This window comes from Trachurus trachurus (assembly GCF_905171665.1).
Source record: "Trachurus trachurus genome assembly, chromosome: 6".
Lineage (NCBI taxonomy): Eukaryota > Metazoa > Chordata > Actinopteri > Carangiformes > Carangidae > Trachurus > Trachurus trachurus.
This window is the reverse complement of record NC_139897.1, coordinates 23,212,725-23,229,619: the sequence shown is the minus strand read 5'-3', so window position 1 is coordinate 23,229,619 and position 16,895 is coordinate 23,212,725. Positions and strand designations below refer to the sequence as shown.

Sequence of the window (16,895 nt, the reverse complement as noted above, 5' to 3'; positions counted from 1 at the left end):
CTTTTACTGAGGCTCTAATGGCTGTGCTTGTTTTAAAATAGAAGGCTATTTTTTAAAATGGCACTCAGTACTATCTTTATATCTGCATCACCTATATCCATTCACCTTTATCTTTCTCTTGCAGTCCATTTGGTCTCAAAGATCATGCATTTCCCAACAGCTCAATATGGCATCTCTGAGGTAAAGCAATTATGTTAACTGATGATAATTAAGGTCGGATGAATGTGCCTCACATTTATGACTGATGAGAATTCATCAACATGTGCATTAATTTGAGTGACAACAGATGCCTCTGAACATTTGATGAATTTGGTTTTTAATGTTTTTTAATTTGCAATTAAAGTCACTAATGTATGAATGTTTTGTGAATGACAACCAGTGCTCATATTTACATCGCTGAGCTAACTCCTTCCATGCTAAACTTCCCATCTATTCTCCTCATTTACTGAACCATCTCTGCATAATTTGAGAAGATGCATACGCTTTAGATGAGAAAACTGATACTGTGATCATCTCTGTAGAGGAAAATTGAATTGAATACTGTAGGAGTGGGGGTGAGGACACAGAGGCTGCACGTGATTTCTTAAAACTATGTTGAAGATATAAAGTACTTGAAACAACTTTGAAGAGATACTGGCTGCATGAGGACAAGCAACTTTCACATAGATTTATTCTTAACTCTAAAGCTTAGACAACAAGGTACTCTGCTCCTGATATGAGCATCATCAACCATTAAGTGATTGATAGTTGCACCGAGAGCTAACACAAAGTACTGTATTTCCTCAACATAACTCAACAGTCCACTCACTTTCTGTCATCTTTGTACAGAAAAAGTATGGGTTGCCTATAGGGATACAATTTCTACAATTAATAATCCATAATAACAGGGGTTAAAGTGACAAACAAACACATATACAAAGCTATTTCTACTCACCCTTACAGTGTGCAGCGACTGAACCGGCAGTCCAGTGATTTCCACCTGTGCCAAGTCATCTGTATGTGCACTGACCCCGTGGATGGAGAGGACGGGCCCGCTGTACATGCCGTCTTTGAGTGGAACCAGATTCCAATCCCCGTCCACCTTGAAGCTGGGGTCCGAGACCTCAAATGTTACGTCTTTGTTCGCCGCACAGTCATCGAACTCAACTGGAAAAAACACACAGAATGGGTGGATATTATTTCTTTACTCCGAGCACACGATAAAACAACAGGCGAATCTGCCGTAACTTGCACTGCAAATTATCCACAAATTAAACACAAGCATTTTTTTTGTATGAATGAAAACCCTTAAGATAAATAAATATTGCAAAGAAAAATGACAACATCACGAAGGGCTCTGACAGCGAGGTTAAGTGGAAGTCAGTGATTTCTGCTCACACATACCTGGTGCAATGTTAATGACCAACTCTGCATTATAGACTTACTGTATTAACATGACAAGCTTTTGCACGACTGCTGCCTTAACTACAGAGAACGCAAGAGCGCACAGTTGCTAGAGGACTAAGTCTAGAGGAGAGAGAAGGATTTAAGGAAGTGTCACCTTCGAGTAATGTGCATGTGATGTGTGCACGTGTGAGCTTGTCTTTCCTGACTGAGGAAGATATCGGCAAGGACTCTACCAGGCTTTATCCCCTCTGATCATGTTCATCCTCTCTTTATCTCTCCCACACACTCCCCTTGGTGTCGCGACATGATCCCCATGTCCTCCCCCACCCTCAAACCTGACAATCTTCCCCTCCCTCATCCTTCACCTCGTCTTTACCTCGGCCTCCCATGATACTTCCTGCTGTGGGGGGGATGGATGAATAAGTGGATGTCTACATATGCAGTTTATTACTAAAACAAGTGCAACGGGAATCTCTTGGGGACTGTACAACCCTCACAGCAGGGGTCTAAGTGCAAAATAATTTCAAGCCTCCAAGTTCCTGCCTCAGACATATGGTGGTTCATAAGTCTTCATTATTTGCTTATTTTTTGAGAACTCTGTTTGAAATCAAGTGTTTCCTGCAAATGGAATAATGATGTACAGGATATTCCATTTGATTATCATTATAAATGATAGTCATTAATCATTTAACACAGAAAACTTTGTGATTCTTTACAAAAGATGTTAATGTCTCTTCTCTCCGTGTTCTCCTCACAGTGCGACTGAGAGGTCATACACTATCTGAGTAGCAAGTGGATCACTCTGAGGATAAAGCACAGTCCCAATCTGCAGTACAAAGACTGTCAGCTTCCTCTGCTGAACCAGCCGATTAAAACTTAAAACCAATAAACTGTAACTGTCTTGACGAATGAATGGTCACGGCTTTACAAATCTGATGCATTTTAATCATTGCGCTACAGATTTCCTGGGGAAATGCAGAAGCAGCTGCTGCGTAGTTATAACACTGGGTGGCTTCAATTGTGAAGCAGTAATATGAAATGCAATGTTTCTATTACTGACTGAAAAATGTATGAACATAACTCGAAAAGGCATATTTTGACAACAGATCTGTTTTAAGTGGAGGGAGGCAATTTGGCAGTTCTTTTCTCATCCCAGTACTCTGTGCAAATAAAGAGCTGCTGGTGACAGGTTGCATTACTTCAACTTCTTAGCAAACTAACCAACTTCACTGTCCTGCTGTTGTGTGGGGAAATTACTTGCACAGCATGCAACATGATATCCAATCCCAGTTTCACGAAAAAAAAAAAAAAAGGCAATTATCGACTGAGTATCATTGTTGTTATTACATTTTTTTAGATTGTTTGGCTGCACTGTAAACAGATCAATTGGTTGACAAGTGTTCAAGTTTGCAAGTTGCTTAACCAGCTACTGTCTGTATGTCTGGTTTAATGTTGCTTCTCCCCAGCTACTGTTTTAGATGAGGTGCGAAAACTTTCGTTTAATCAATACACGTGTGTTCACCATAACTGGCATGGACTAATGTACTCAATAAATCAGTTTTTTTTATTAGTATGATAATCCAAACAACTCCACTAATTAGTAATGACTTCAAAGTGAGCTGTCACGGAAGGGAATAATAGAGCAGGTGCACAATGTAGGTAACAGACACCTTATTATTAAATGTAGTTAGAAAGTATTAATACATAATTATATGAAATGTGGTAATTTGTCAGACCGAATAATATTTTAAACTACCTTCTTTCTTTCAATTCCACGTCCACCTATCCCTGCACTCCACCCATCTTATGACCATGTAGAAAGAGGAGCTGCGTGTCTGATTTAAAAGCAATCCATACATGTCTATCTCCCATCATGCCAGCACAAAAGAGAAATGGGAATCAAGTCCATGGTTAGTATGCTCTCTGACTATAAAATCAATAGAGTGAACTCTATCAAAGCTCTCATTTAGCACACTTAACCTTTGTAACTGTTTAGTCTGGCTTCTTTATCACTCTCACTGCAGACATTTTAAGATCTTCCCTCTGGACAGAAACATTTTCTGCCATCTGGGTGGGAAGAGATAGAGAATACTGAGTGAGGAAAAGAAGAGGTGAGAAAGAAGAAGGTAAAGGACAATCAAAAAACAAAAGAAAATGACAGGAAAGGCAAGGCTACAATGGGCACTGAGGGAGAGCTACAAAGTCAACAACCTACTCTCGAGGAAAACAAGGCTCCATCTCAATGTTTAACTCTCACTTCTAAGCCAAAGCATGAAAGATGTGTTCATTTCCATTCCCATTACAAGCCTCAGATTTATTTCAATAACATGGGCGCACTCATTAGAGCCTGCAAATTGCAGCGCCAAACAGTGTCAGTGGCATTTCAAAGGCAGTCAGAGAGTGTTTGATGGTATTCTAATGTTGTAAGGTTTTGGGGGATTTCAGAGGAGAGCATGGTGAGCTGGCGGCTTTGAAGTCAGGCAACAATGACAGAATGCAAGTTACCCCCGCTCACCACCAGCACCACCACACACCCACTTTCTTTCTTCAGAGTGCTGGCTCAGGGTTGAAACAACTTTGCACAACATGGATTAGGGTCGCAAAAATCCCTAACTGATGCCTCGGGAGGAGAAGGAGTGTGGGGGTGCTGCTGCTTCTTCAAGACTGACATTCAAGTTCCTTTCAGGCCAGAACCTCCCATACAGCCTGCAAGTGGAAAATGTACTAGAAAGTCCCCACACACACACACAGGGCCGCGGTTTGGTTTATTTCGTCAGCTTTCTTGGCACCAAAAAACACCACTTTAAAGTTCTAATTTAAGCATTTAGCAAATGGTACAGCACATTCTTTAGTGATTATATAACTGTGAATTAAATTCCAAAATGACACTAAATGTATGAAACAATCAACGGCGCCTTTGTTTTTACACATTTTGTGTCGCACAAATTTCACGCAACATCCACTGATGTCTTTGTCAGAAAAATTACATAAAATGGAGCTCAATATCTTTCCACATCAAGAGCTAAACATAAGCTTTACACTCAGTCATGTAAGTTACTCTCTAAAAGATCAGACATTATAAAATGTTCATCAGAATAATTAATGGAACAAGGCACCTGCACACAAACCTGCAATAACATTTTCTGCATCTCAAGGATGAAGGAAGATATTGTGACATCCTACATTATTCGAGTGAATTTACATTGGCTCCACTTTCTGTCAGCCCATAAATTAGACTTTTTTTTTCCCTCCTTTGTCAGGCGCTGAAGTTTTCCTTTGAGGTGTTTTGAAGACAATTTTCTGTCTTGTAACTAAATGTCAAGTCTCCATGATGGGAGAGATGGGAATCAGAGGAGTAATCTCAAAGGTGGTAGCACGGGTGTGTTTGAGCTGATAGCTGCCGTGTCTAACCAGGCAGTGTGCTCAGCCTCATAAAAAAGGCTCAGGAGAACACCATTCTCAAATAATCACCTGGCATTAGAGAGGAAGCTGCTTTTAGAAATATATTTACACCCTGAATTGCATTTCACCCCAGAGTTTCCGCTCACAGAACATTGTATAAGACCCATTACTGGGATTCAGTGTAACAAAGCTTCCCAGACAACAGTCTGACACATTTTTGCCAACTAGGAGGGGGTCTTGTTGGCACAATCATTCATCATGGGTGTAACACATGATTAAGACCCCCCGCTTCCACCTTTTTCTACCACTCCAACCAATCCCAGCTTATCGGATGTTGGATTGTTAATCATCAGGTGAAACTGGGCAGAATATGAGTTGCTAGCCAACTGAACACCTTTGAATGGCTCAAAAAAGAGAAACTACATGTATTGCAGAGTGTATACTGTATGTTCTAGGGCCCTTGATCACACTTTGATGCATAACACCGTCCACTGCACTGCTGACTGAAGCCAATTACAGTACAGTTAGCTTTTGATGTGAGACAGCATCACTTTTGACGTGGACTGTTAAAGGTCAGTCGGGCGTGCTAACTACTTGGTTAAATATTTCTCTTCTCAACAGATCTAAAGTGTCTCTACTAGTGTCCCTTTACACAATGTAAAGGAACAGGCAGGTTGTGAGTTATGTGGATGCTCCAGTTTGTTGTGTAATATGTTGTACCTCAAAATGTAAAATAAATAATGTAAATATAATAAAGTAAATATAATAATGTAATAAATAAATAAAAAAGCAACAGCACTCCACTACTTACGTCATGCACAGTCATGAAGACAAAGACCACCTTCTCTAATGGGAAATTACGTAACGAAATTACGCACACTCTTCTCCACCTGTTTATGTTTGCAATACCTCTAAAACTGGAATTATGCATCTCTAGGCTGTAAGCAAGCAAACACGCGTTTGGTCCTATTTGAGGATGGGACTCTTTTAAATTCCAGTGGATAGTCAATAGTGTCACATTTACAAACCCCAGTGTATGGAAAACATAGGACGACAAATGGAATCAATTTCACCGTGCAAACAAAGCTCTGCATCTCAGAAATGAATTTTCTTTATGAAAAAGAGGAAAATGTAAAACAAAATCTAGTTTCAAATGACCTGTCATGTAATTACCGGTATTTGTGGTTATGCTGAAATGTACGTCAAACTGTGATATTGGATCAAGCAAGGTTTGTTGAGTGTGGGGGGCACCTGCATCTACAAATTTGTCTCAAATATACTGTATATCAGAAGCAAGAATCTTTCTCTAACCATTGTCCCGGTGCCTATACCTACATATAGGCTGCAGATATTTCAATAAAGGGTGCTGAAAATGTGCCAACATATAAAACTTGCACCTCCAGTCTCACTATGTTCTGGCTAAAGATGTATCAATAATGTAAACTGAATCGGAAACCAGATGGGCATTTGTCTTATTCTCACCCATAGGCCTACAGCCATCTGCTAGATAGTGGGTTAATCACTGTCTCACATAAAACAGCTGTGAGTACCAACAGCTTTCTAAATGTATCTTTAATGGTGCTGTCAATTTAAAAGGGAGTGTCTTCAAGTTAGATTGAAAAAACTTTTGATGAGTTCAGGAAAAACAAGTTGTTTATGTCGTTATTTTGGAGTGTGTTTGGCATTTATTTATCTATTTATTCCATTCTCTCACATTTTTCTGACATTTGGAGACTTAATTTCTGCCAAAAGAAAACAAGTCTCTAATTATGACCAGCAATGTGCCTCGAGTGTTCTTACAAGTAAAAACTTAGGCCAAGTGAAAAATGTTTCTGTTGTTTAGGCATTTTATTTCTTATTTTTAGCTACTATAAAAACTGTCAAACAGCAGAGAAGTTACACCGTGCAGCACTGACATTCTTAAAATTATTTACTTTCGGTGAGAAGATTGTATTGAATCACCGGCTTAGAAACGTGCAAAAGCTGATTATGTTAAGCTGGCACTTACAAAATAAATCAGTCACTAACAGCTTGGGTGCTGAGTTGAAGTCACAGTGGAATCAATCTGAATCCACTGTCATCTCATTTAAATCAGATTCTTGCCACGTAAATGAAGAGGTCTTGTTTTGCTGATCTGACAGTTTTGTTACATTGATCTGTGAGGCTCGTCCTTCATCACAGCCAACATCCAGAAATGCTTCTTTAGGGCCTGAGTGTGAAAGGTGCAAGGAGCCTGTTCAAATTGTAGTGGTTACAATTCGTTCTCCATTAAAAAGTGATTGCTTTTTTAGGGCCTGAACTTGAAAACACTTTGATAACATCTGTAAATTCAATCTGGCCATGTTCAGTCTCACACATGGATGTCGCAAAATAGCTTAATAAAACACACATGACTTTGAAAAGCCTGCTGCCATAACCTGAACTCAACAGTCAGCCATTTCATTTTTATCTGTGTTTTGATGTTCTACTCCAAGCAACTTGACCGCAACTACCTCAAACTTGTTCAGAACCAACTTCAGACCTTGATGATGATGCATGGTGAAAATTTTTGTTGTCTTATTGCTACTACACATTGTCCAGTGTTTCTGAAACTAGGTTGCGTCAAGTGGGCTCCTGGCAGCGGCCCCCTAAGATGCAAGACAGAGCTCGGGTCTGCACAACACTTTGTTGTTTTGCCTGTTGTAAATTAGTAAAAGAGACAGATGAGAAATGAGAGAGTGCACAAGAGAAAGATAGTGTAATTATTGTGAATTAATGAGAACAGGCTCAGTGTTTTTCACTCCAGACTCAGGGTTATCCTCACCCTGCGAGTCTCATTTTAAACTCACACCAGAGGGCTTATCGGGCATAATTGATGCTCAAACAGCACCACGTGAACTGTATCATGGTCACATATAGTACGGCTGTCGTCAAATCCCACTTAGCCAAAGTTGCATCACATCTTCATCCTCTCATTATTCCTCTCATTATCTACCACTTAAACAACACCATAAATCTGCTCTGGGATGCCGTGTTTAGGCACTAACAGCGCTTTGACCTAAATGCTAAAATATCAGAGCATTACAAAAGTCATTAGAGTTAAGCCTGAGGAGGACATGAATGACTATACAAAATTTCATAACAAACAAGCCAATAGTTGTGTTTTATACCTCACAGGATAATAAGTAAAATCATTAGTATTCATCCTCTGGATACCATGGTTATGTGCACCGAATCCTGTGGTAATACATGTAATAGTTGTTGAGATATTTCACTCATTACCAACATTTCAATCTTGTGCTGTCGAATGTTGGCAGGATTCATCCTCTGGAGACCACACCAATATACGTACAAAACTTCAGAGCAACCCATCAGACAGTTATTTTAGTTATTGAGGTGCTTCAGTGTGCACCAACGTGATGGATTGACTGACAGATGGAATAAATGGAAGAAAAAAATCACAAACAACCCATCAAGGGAACATAGTGAACATTGTACTTGCTTAAAAGGAACATCTTCCCTGGAGGCCACAGTCGCTTCTGCTTGCGATCCGCCTCAGCCTCAATTCTGAGTTTTGGCCAGATGTTATAATACATGTGAAACACAGGTGGATTTTCAGCTGGATAAATTAGCATTGCTCCAGATGCTGTTGCTTCATCGTCAGAACCAGACCATACTAAACAACTGAGTAATTTCTAAACAGAATACAATCATGAGAGTTGGCGCTCTTTAAATGCATGCATTACATTTTTTCTGTATTAAATTACTGCAGTATAATCCATCTGCCTAATAGAAGAAGGGCTTAAAATTATACCTAACTATCTATCCACCCATCTATCTATCTTCTTGTTTTTTTTCCCACTGTTTTATTTAAATAAGATATTTGCAATCATAATATTCAGCCTTGATGAAAAAGGCAAATAAGAAGGAACCTTGTGCTTATTAAATTTAACAAGGTTTTCTGAGCATCATTTCTCTGCAATAATTGCAATGTGGATTTCCCCCGACGGGTTGCAGCACTTTTGTTTATAACCACCCATGTTCATCAGGATGCATACGAAGTTATAGACACACTCCTCTTGACTCAGTTTCTCAATCGTAGTCACAAACTCACACATATGATAAACCCACAAATCAGACCCTCATTATCACCAGAAGCACCTCATAATAAGGCCTAAGGCAGATAATGACAGGGAATTGCACTTTTCACACATCTTAACAGGAAAAGAGGTTGTCTCACGTTCCTATTTAAATGTTGCATCTACTCTAGTGTGTGATATAAGCGAATGAACCTGTCTATGTTTCTTATTGGCTGGTGTTAAGGGAGTAGGAAGGTAAACATAACCCAACAATGTTCACTTAAATTAAAAAAATTCATGCATTCCATCAGCAAACTTGTCAGCCCATCTGTGAAAATATTCTGTTCAAGGTTTTTTTATAGTAAATAAAATGCATTCATAACTCTGACAGCAACAGTAAACACCCTGCTGTCTACATGCAAGCTGCAAATGTTTAGGCCTACAGGCTTGGTCTTTGAAGTTGCCTGTTTCAAGGTTACATCTGCTTAAATGTGAATTCATTTAAATTCATATTTGAAAACCCATCACTGCACTCCTCAACCACTTTTTATGTGAAAATATAAATGAAAATGTATCAGCGTATCTATGTGATCGAGATCCCCCGAAGCTTAGCTTGACAAGGTTAACCACAGTAACAGATCTGAAGGGAGTGAGTGGGGTTTGTTCTAGCAGCATAACAAACTTCAGTCAGCCTGTGTTTGTTTGTCAGTGGCAGGGCGAAGCATTTCATCAAAGAAGGCTGTGGCAGGGATGGATGCCAGCAGATGATCGTAAGATAGCCTGGCAGAATTGGAGACATACAAAATCATTGCTATAGCCATATAAATACACATCAAATGGCCAATAAGCTCCAAAGCTTTGGAGCAACTCTAAGACATCTGCATCAGAGCACCATTAGCGGAGCCAGATATTAAGAGACAATATTCCGTGCAGCAGGTGTTTAATTAGTATATCAGCGAATTAGAGAAATTAAGATCTTAGTCATTCATCTGCACCACCGGGCAGCCAATACAATGAACCAGATGATCTCTAACAGCTCTGCCAGGCTGTTATAAAGACTGTCTGTCATCCCGGCCAGAACTGACTACCACACAGACATCCAGCCACTGAGGTACGGGGAAATGTGATGGGAATCTGAACACATCACCTGACCTTCAGGGGAGGACAAATGTCCTGGGGGATCACAGGGTAATATGTGAAAATAAGGTGGTGTGGTGTTGGTCACACTGTTGATAATCAGCTCTAAAATAACCATTTTGAACCCAGTGCCAAAATAAATTCTGGAGGGCAAAAGTCATTCCATATGCTTTGAAACATATGATTGCAATTGAGAGACCATCTGGCCCTACAGGAGCAGCACGGGAAACTCAGAGTCACAGAAAGTGTGTCCATGACCACTTGCTGACACTCACAAACTACTGCAGTAGTGCTGTGCTCTTGATTTTAAATCAACTGGAGCTATAAATATAACAACTTTCCTTGGACCTGATGGTGAACTTCAAATGGACTGTCCACTATCCCCTCTCCAACATGCATGTTGCATTTTTTTTTTACTTTTAGCTTTCTCTTTTTGACATACAGTATAGTTAAAAATCTGACTAGTGAATTATTTAAGCTGTAGACCCTCTTAATAAGCCGCTAACAGAGAGTCTTTTTGCATAGACCTACTTTCATTTAGCCACTATTTTAAATGCTATTAATCAGCCATACTAGCATTACAGCACGGATCAGCTGATAGTGCTGAAGCTGACCAGCATGGGAGCCAGATCAGTGGACAGCTTCTTTGAAAACAGGAGGATGCCACACAGGGGATAAAGAAGTAATACAGTGAGGTGGTAGTGATCTGGGTCCAGACAGCACAGACTGATGGGTCACAGCAGCTCCTTAACCTGACAACTGTGTGATGTCATTGACACTTAGCAACCTGCACTTCCCCAGGTAACAGGACCTTGCTTATATCCCTTTTTGTACATTACTATTGTCCATTTTTTTTATTTACTTAGTGTATTTAATATTATTTCTATTTTCCATTTTTACCCTCTCCTTTGGCGTACTGCCTATGTTTCTGAGTCTCTGTGTACTTTTAATTTCCATGATTAGTCATAATGATAGAAGCCAACAGCCTGGTAACATACAGACCATAAATGCCATGGCCCTCCTGCTGTAGAAGTCCTACAGCTTCTTATGTTGAGCCTTGCCACACTTTACCCAAGTCAGCAGTGTTGCAGACTTTGCAACCTTTCATAGTGCTATACTGTAAGAAACAAGAATGAACATTTTAATTTTAATGTATTAATTATCTTAATTAATTACAAAAACAGAACAAGCTTACACATAGTGAGCAGTGAGATAAAAATTGATCTGATTAAATCAAATGTAATCATGTGCTTTCATTAGGAAATAAGAAACATACACTGTAAGTATTTGGGACAAACCACAGTTTTGCTTCTACCTCTCTTGACATGATTATATTTAGTGCTATTAGATTCTTTACATAGCATTTGGACCTGTTGCAATTTTACGTTCAAACAGTTACATATGTTAAGTGCTGTAACACATCATTATTGCTGAGGGAGCAGGTTTTTAAACTCTGTGAAGAATAGATTCAATGCTTGGACTCACAAGGCAAACAAAACAAAACAAAACAAAAAGCTCATTGATGGGCTTTCCACAGTGCATGGTGTATGAGCCTTAGGTTTCTAGTGAACCTGTTGTCTATAGAGGGTTTTAGACAAATATGACACAAGGATAAATGAAATCCATTCTCTCTCAACACTGAACTCTCTGAATGCAAAAGGATCTACATGCTGAATTTGCCTGGATCTAAATGTGAGGTTTTGATTCTGTTCTGTCTGTATGCTTTTTTTCTCTTTCATTCTTTTTCAAATAAATCATCTATTGCACAGTCACAATTTGTGCTGTCTTCGTTTTGGATTTCAAGAGCAGGATCATTTAGATCAAACTGGACTTGCTGTGGCATGAGAGGCTTGGTCCACTGGCCCACCGATCCACATAGAGTTTGCAGGTAACTGGAATGTTGGATTTCTCTTCATTATAAATGAATTGAATTTAATCAAATTTAAATGGGATAAAATGTCAGTAAAGTACTGAATGATTAGAAAATACATTTATATTTATTCATATCTGTGACATATTCAGATGTGTCACTTAAGAACTGGCAGATGAAGATGCTACTGTAACAGCCTCAAAGTGAAAGACCACATGTCGCACAGGCATTGGCCTCTGCTCTAACCCATTAATGAGGGAAAACTAAAACCAAAATGGAAACCAAGCTGTTCTACTGCTCAACATATCCACTGCTGTTATTGTTTTCTGTGTGTGCCTTCTTTTCTTTGCATTGGCATCAGGCTACAACACTTCTCAGTCCCAGAACAATCTCTTGTCCAGTATGTGTGCAATATCTACAGGACTGTACCTTCAGAACTTTGGCATCAACATGGCACCACAGTCATTTCGTGTGACATTCCTAGTCTCTAAGTTCATAGCAGGTCTATTCTGGCCAAAGCTGAGGAAGGGATATTTGCCAACCGATTTCACAGCCAAGCACAAAAAAAGAAAGCTGAAAACATCCTGCCATCTGTAGTAACACCCAAACCTGTCAGTCAAACAGGTTTGCATGTTCCTTTGTGTGTAGCACAGACACACACAAAGGAATACCCAAACACACATAAACACACATACAGTACAGTCACACATACACATATCCATACGCAAACGTAATTTCACACACTAGCCAACATCCAGCAATGCGCAGGCACCCAGTGATGCATTCAAGCATTCAGCCAGATCGATATGCTTTCAGGAAGCCAGCAACACCCAGGCTGAGCCCCTGAGGCTCCGGCCAAGTTACTCAGCACTTTCCCTGGCCACTCAAGAGGAGCCATGCTGGGCTCTAGGCTAAGAGCCAAAGACAAGAAAGTAGCATACGGGAGGAGAAAAACTTTTGACACAAAGTAATTCTGTCACTTCCATGACAGCAGCCATCATTATCTCCTTAGTGAGTGCACAGTTCACATGAAATGTCTGGTTAAAGGTCTTGTTGAGGTATAGCCTTTGTTGGTGCAGTCAAAAGTGCACTGTCAAGGTTTTGAGGCTTGAAAGAACTCTTTTATCCCCTCTATGAATGTTGCCCCAGTGTATTACGGCATCTTCACACAAAAAGGCTATTGGGAGACAGTGTATCTTATTTTCTTTTTTTCCATTTCATTGCTATATCTGTTATGCCCTTGTTAAATGTCATACAAAAGCCCAATTCTCATTAAACCAAATACTTCACGCTATCTGAAAGATGAAAACATAAGATCCATTCCAGGAAACACAAGGAATGTGTTTGTAAACATATGCTTTAGATTAGATGAGCATTACTTGAATACTAAGTCTAACTATAGAAGACAACATATTTCACCGGTGCACACAAAGGACATATAAATATGGGGAGGGAGAGAGAGAGATGGAAGAACGTTTAGCCTGTAGTGGGAATACTTCTCATATTCTTTTGACTGGCTATCCCCTCGAGGAAAGTTTCGGGTATTTTCTTATACCAGAATATGAAACAAGGAGAATGCTGAGGAAAGACTGAGAGAGTGTGCAGTAACAATATGATACAACTATGAACAAAAATTCTGAAGCACTTTGATGTCATAAATATATGAACAAAATGTAGGGTATCAAACTGAGTGTGGTGTCTTTATCATTTTAGTGACATTATTGTGCAATTAAGTTTAGATTTGACCCAAAGATGGAGCATGAAAATGTGAAGGTAAGCAGACTAGACAGGATTTCTGATTCCGACTGACATCTGGATCCTCTTTGAGAACTGGAAATTCAGGGATTGGCAGTGTTCACATGTTTGTCGTCTTATCGTGAAGGAACAGGTATTCCAAAATAACACAAAACGGTTTCCTATGTCACATCATTGAAACTGAACTTTCCTGTTCATAATTAGACCAATGCTTTTTTGTAGTGCATGGAAATAAACAAGGAATGCATGGAGAGGGGGCTATAAAATAATGAGGTGCAGATACGGGAGTGGATGATTTGTTTGTGACAATGAAAGACTAAAAAAAAATACGTAGTACCTTTGACGGCTGTCCTCTGCAGCTGCTACTGAGAAAACCATGTTTAAAGACTATAAACATAACTGAGAAGGGAAAAAAAGAACTGCGTGGAGCCACACACTTGCACACAACTAATTTTACATTGGCAGATAAACACACACCACCAATACAGCTGGAGCACATACAGTGCTAGGCAACAGAATAGCGACGTTAATTATCCGATTAAATATAATCAGCTTCATAACCTTTTGATATAACATAAAGAATAATTACATCACAGCATGTAGTGGGCAAGTGAGCCGATCAAAATGAGGAACAAAGACAATCTCCTTCCTGCATAAACAAAGCACCCTTCAAATGGTAAAATCAACCTACTCATTTTATCATGCATTCTATTATTGTTATTATCTAATAATAATAAATCAATTTCTCACCTATGTTTAATAACATTAAATGTGACATATTCTTTCTCTATCCATCCATCCACTCATCCATCGCTGATCTGTCTTCATACATAGTGATGGAAACCAACAACCCAAATCTGGATGAACTGCATGTTCAAAGTAAATGGTAAAAGGTTTTTTTTTTTTAAAAAGTAAACTTTCAAGGGCTCTTGATCATCAAAAAGAAAAAAAATCATTCAATTTATTGTACCCTTGCTTATAGGAATGGAACCACCACATCTGATCGACAGGGTTTCTCAAACTGTCACACCAGGAAGGGTCTATTGACATGGTATCCAGTGGTTCGAAATGCTGTTACACCAACCCAGTGAAGCTGTCTTGGGCCAAATTAATCTCCCGAGTGCAGAAAAACTATCACAGCACAAAACCAAAGCTAAATTTAAAGTTTCTAAAAAGGGCAGTACAAAGGTCATTTTCTTCCAAAGTAGATCAGACAGACCGAAAATCAACACATCTCATTCCAGTCCACAAAACTAACTTTGCTTTCTCTCTTTACCACAGACCTCAACAAACTGTTTTAAAAAAAAAAGAGAGAAAAACATACTGTGATCATGTTTGTTCAACAATGTTATTTGAATAACGTGAACTCATTCATGACTGTAATTGGCTGGTTCAGTCTTTTGAAAATGGTTATACAGTTAAATCCAGCAGAAAGAGCTCTCGTCTTTGAGGGAGCTCTCAACGCATATGAGCAGGAAGAAGAATTCTGCTGGAAGAACCACTTCCCACATTGATAAATATATGCATGAACATTTATTCTGTTGTAACAGTACCAAAAATATGGCTATAGGGAAGGTTGGACAGCTAAAGCTGCAGAAGCAAACAACAGACCAGTGCATCAATCAATCAATCAATCAATCAATTTATTTATTTCGGGCATGTCGCACATGGCCGAAAGGGAAAGCGGGAGAAGCAAAAAAAAAAAAAAAAAGCATCAGCCTGATAATAGTGAGAAAAGTCAGGACACTTCTCTTCAGGTGTTTGCCAAATGCTGATAAATGTGCCAGTGTTGATGAAGGATGAATGAGACAGCTTTTACAAACTGATTAATGCAAGCATGACTGCGGTGCTCTGTCTGAGCTAATGCAATCTCTACGGAAGTGGATATTTATGAAAATGAACATTTTTATGACTTAATGCAATAGAGCACAGAATGATGGCAGTCCCAATGCTTTTGGCATAGTGTAGCCTAACAAGTAAAATATAGGAAAATAAGACTTAAGTTGTAGAGGAAAGTCCTTGCAGAAACCCCTGGCGTTGCTTAATTGAAACGATGAGTCGTATAAACTGTAACTTTTTATATATACAGATTTATGCTCAAGTAGAAGACTGTCTCTTTAAAAAGAGCTTCTATTTTAAACAACAAATCTACAAGATGTTCCCAAGCAGGTTCCCAACTGGTGCAAACTGCTCTGATTGACTGCGGTCTCTGATTTGCGAATCAAGATGTGCCAACGTCTGGTCAGAATAATATAATATTAATCTTGACAGTTCATATCTGCTCGCCAAAACCTGCTCCCTAAATTCCTTCAAAGCTGCAATTAAAAACATCATGTTACTAATTGATGAACACCCTCTTAGTGAACAGCCTGCATTGAATTAAACATGTGGAGTTTTATTTTTCATTCCAGGAGCGCTGTGAATGATGTTTGTTAGACCTACTAGCAGATGTACTGCAATTTGCATCAGAAATGTAAATTTCTTCCCTGTTAAGTAGGTTAGGCAGAGCCAGCACATGAGTATAGGAAGGAAGTAAGAGTGAGCTTCTTCAGGGGGGGAGAGATCGGGAACGACAAAGGACAGACACAGAAGAGATGAAGAAAGAGAGAGAGAGGGAGAGAGATATATCAAACAGCTGCCAGTTGCACCATGATTGCAGATGGGGTCTTGGCGCTAGTGTCCCCGTGCCCCTGATGCTCTGTGATTGCAGCCTCTACAGGCCGCCTCTCAGGGCTGCTGATGCCAGTTTGTATTCCAGTGGACCAAGATGCCACTTCACAGCCAGCAGCAGGTGTACTGACGGAGAGGTGAGAAATCCATCTGAATGTCACACACAATGAAAATAATAACATTTAGAAAAAATAATACAATTTAGCATAAATAAAGCACATAACTGAAACATGATCTGATGTAATCCCAGTTCCACGTTCACTGTAACGGATGGATACAATCACTGCTCTGTTAGTATCATATTCAGCTGCTATAGGCAAAACATGCTGTAACCTTCCTACCCAGCACCAAACAGCTGCTAGTCAACATTGTGGAGTGCCTTCCCTCTCAGTACATGTCTGCTGAATGTGTTCCTAATAAGTGAGCTATGCCAATTTGAAATGTGACAGTTTAATGTTCATGGCTGCAGAAACATCTTAAAACTTATTACAAACTTGTAGGACTATTCTGATTTGTGTTAACCTCCATGGGGACAGTTTTCAAAGTTTTACCTATGGAGCAAAACATTTGAGGTCGTCCAAACTAAGAGTTTAGCAGATTATGTAAAGCACTATTTG

At 39.4% G+C, this 16,895-nt stretch overlaps 1 protein-coding gene across 1 annotated transcript in view; it reads right to left on the bottom strand.

Moving 5' to 3' along the window:
• Positions 1-16,895, bottom strand: part of cdh13 (cadherin 13, H-cadherin (heart)) — a 306,474-nt gene that overhangs the window by 223,769 nt on the left and 65,810 nt on the right. Inside the window, exon 3 of the mRNA XM_083974351.1 lies at positions 935-1,146. Coding sequence (XP_083830477.1) covers positions 935-1,146 — 212 coding nt within the window. The remainder of the gene's footprint in view (positions 1-934; positions 1,147-16,895) is intronic.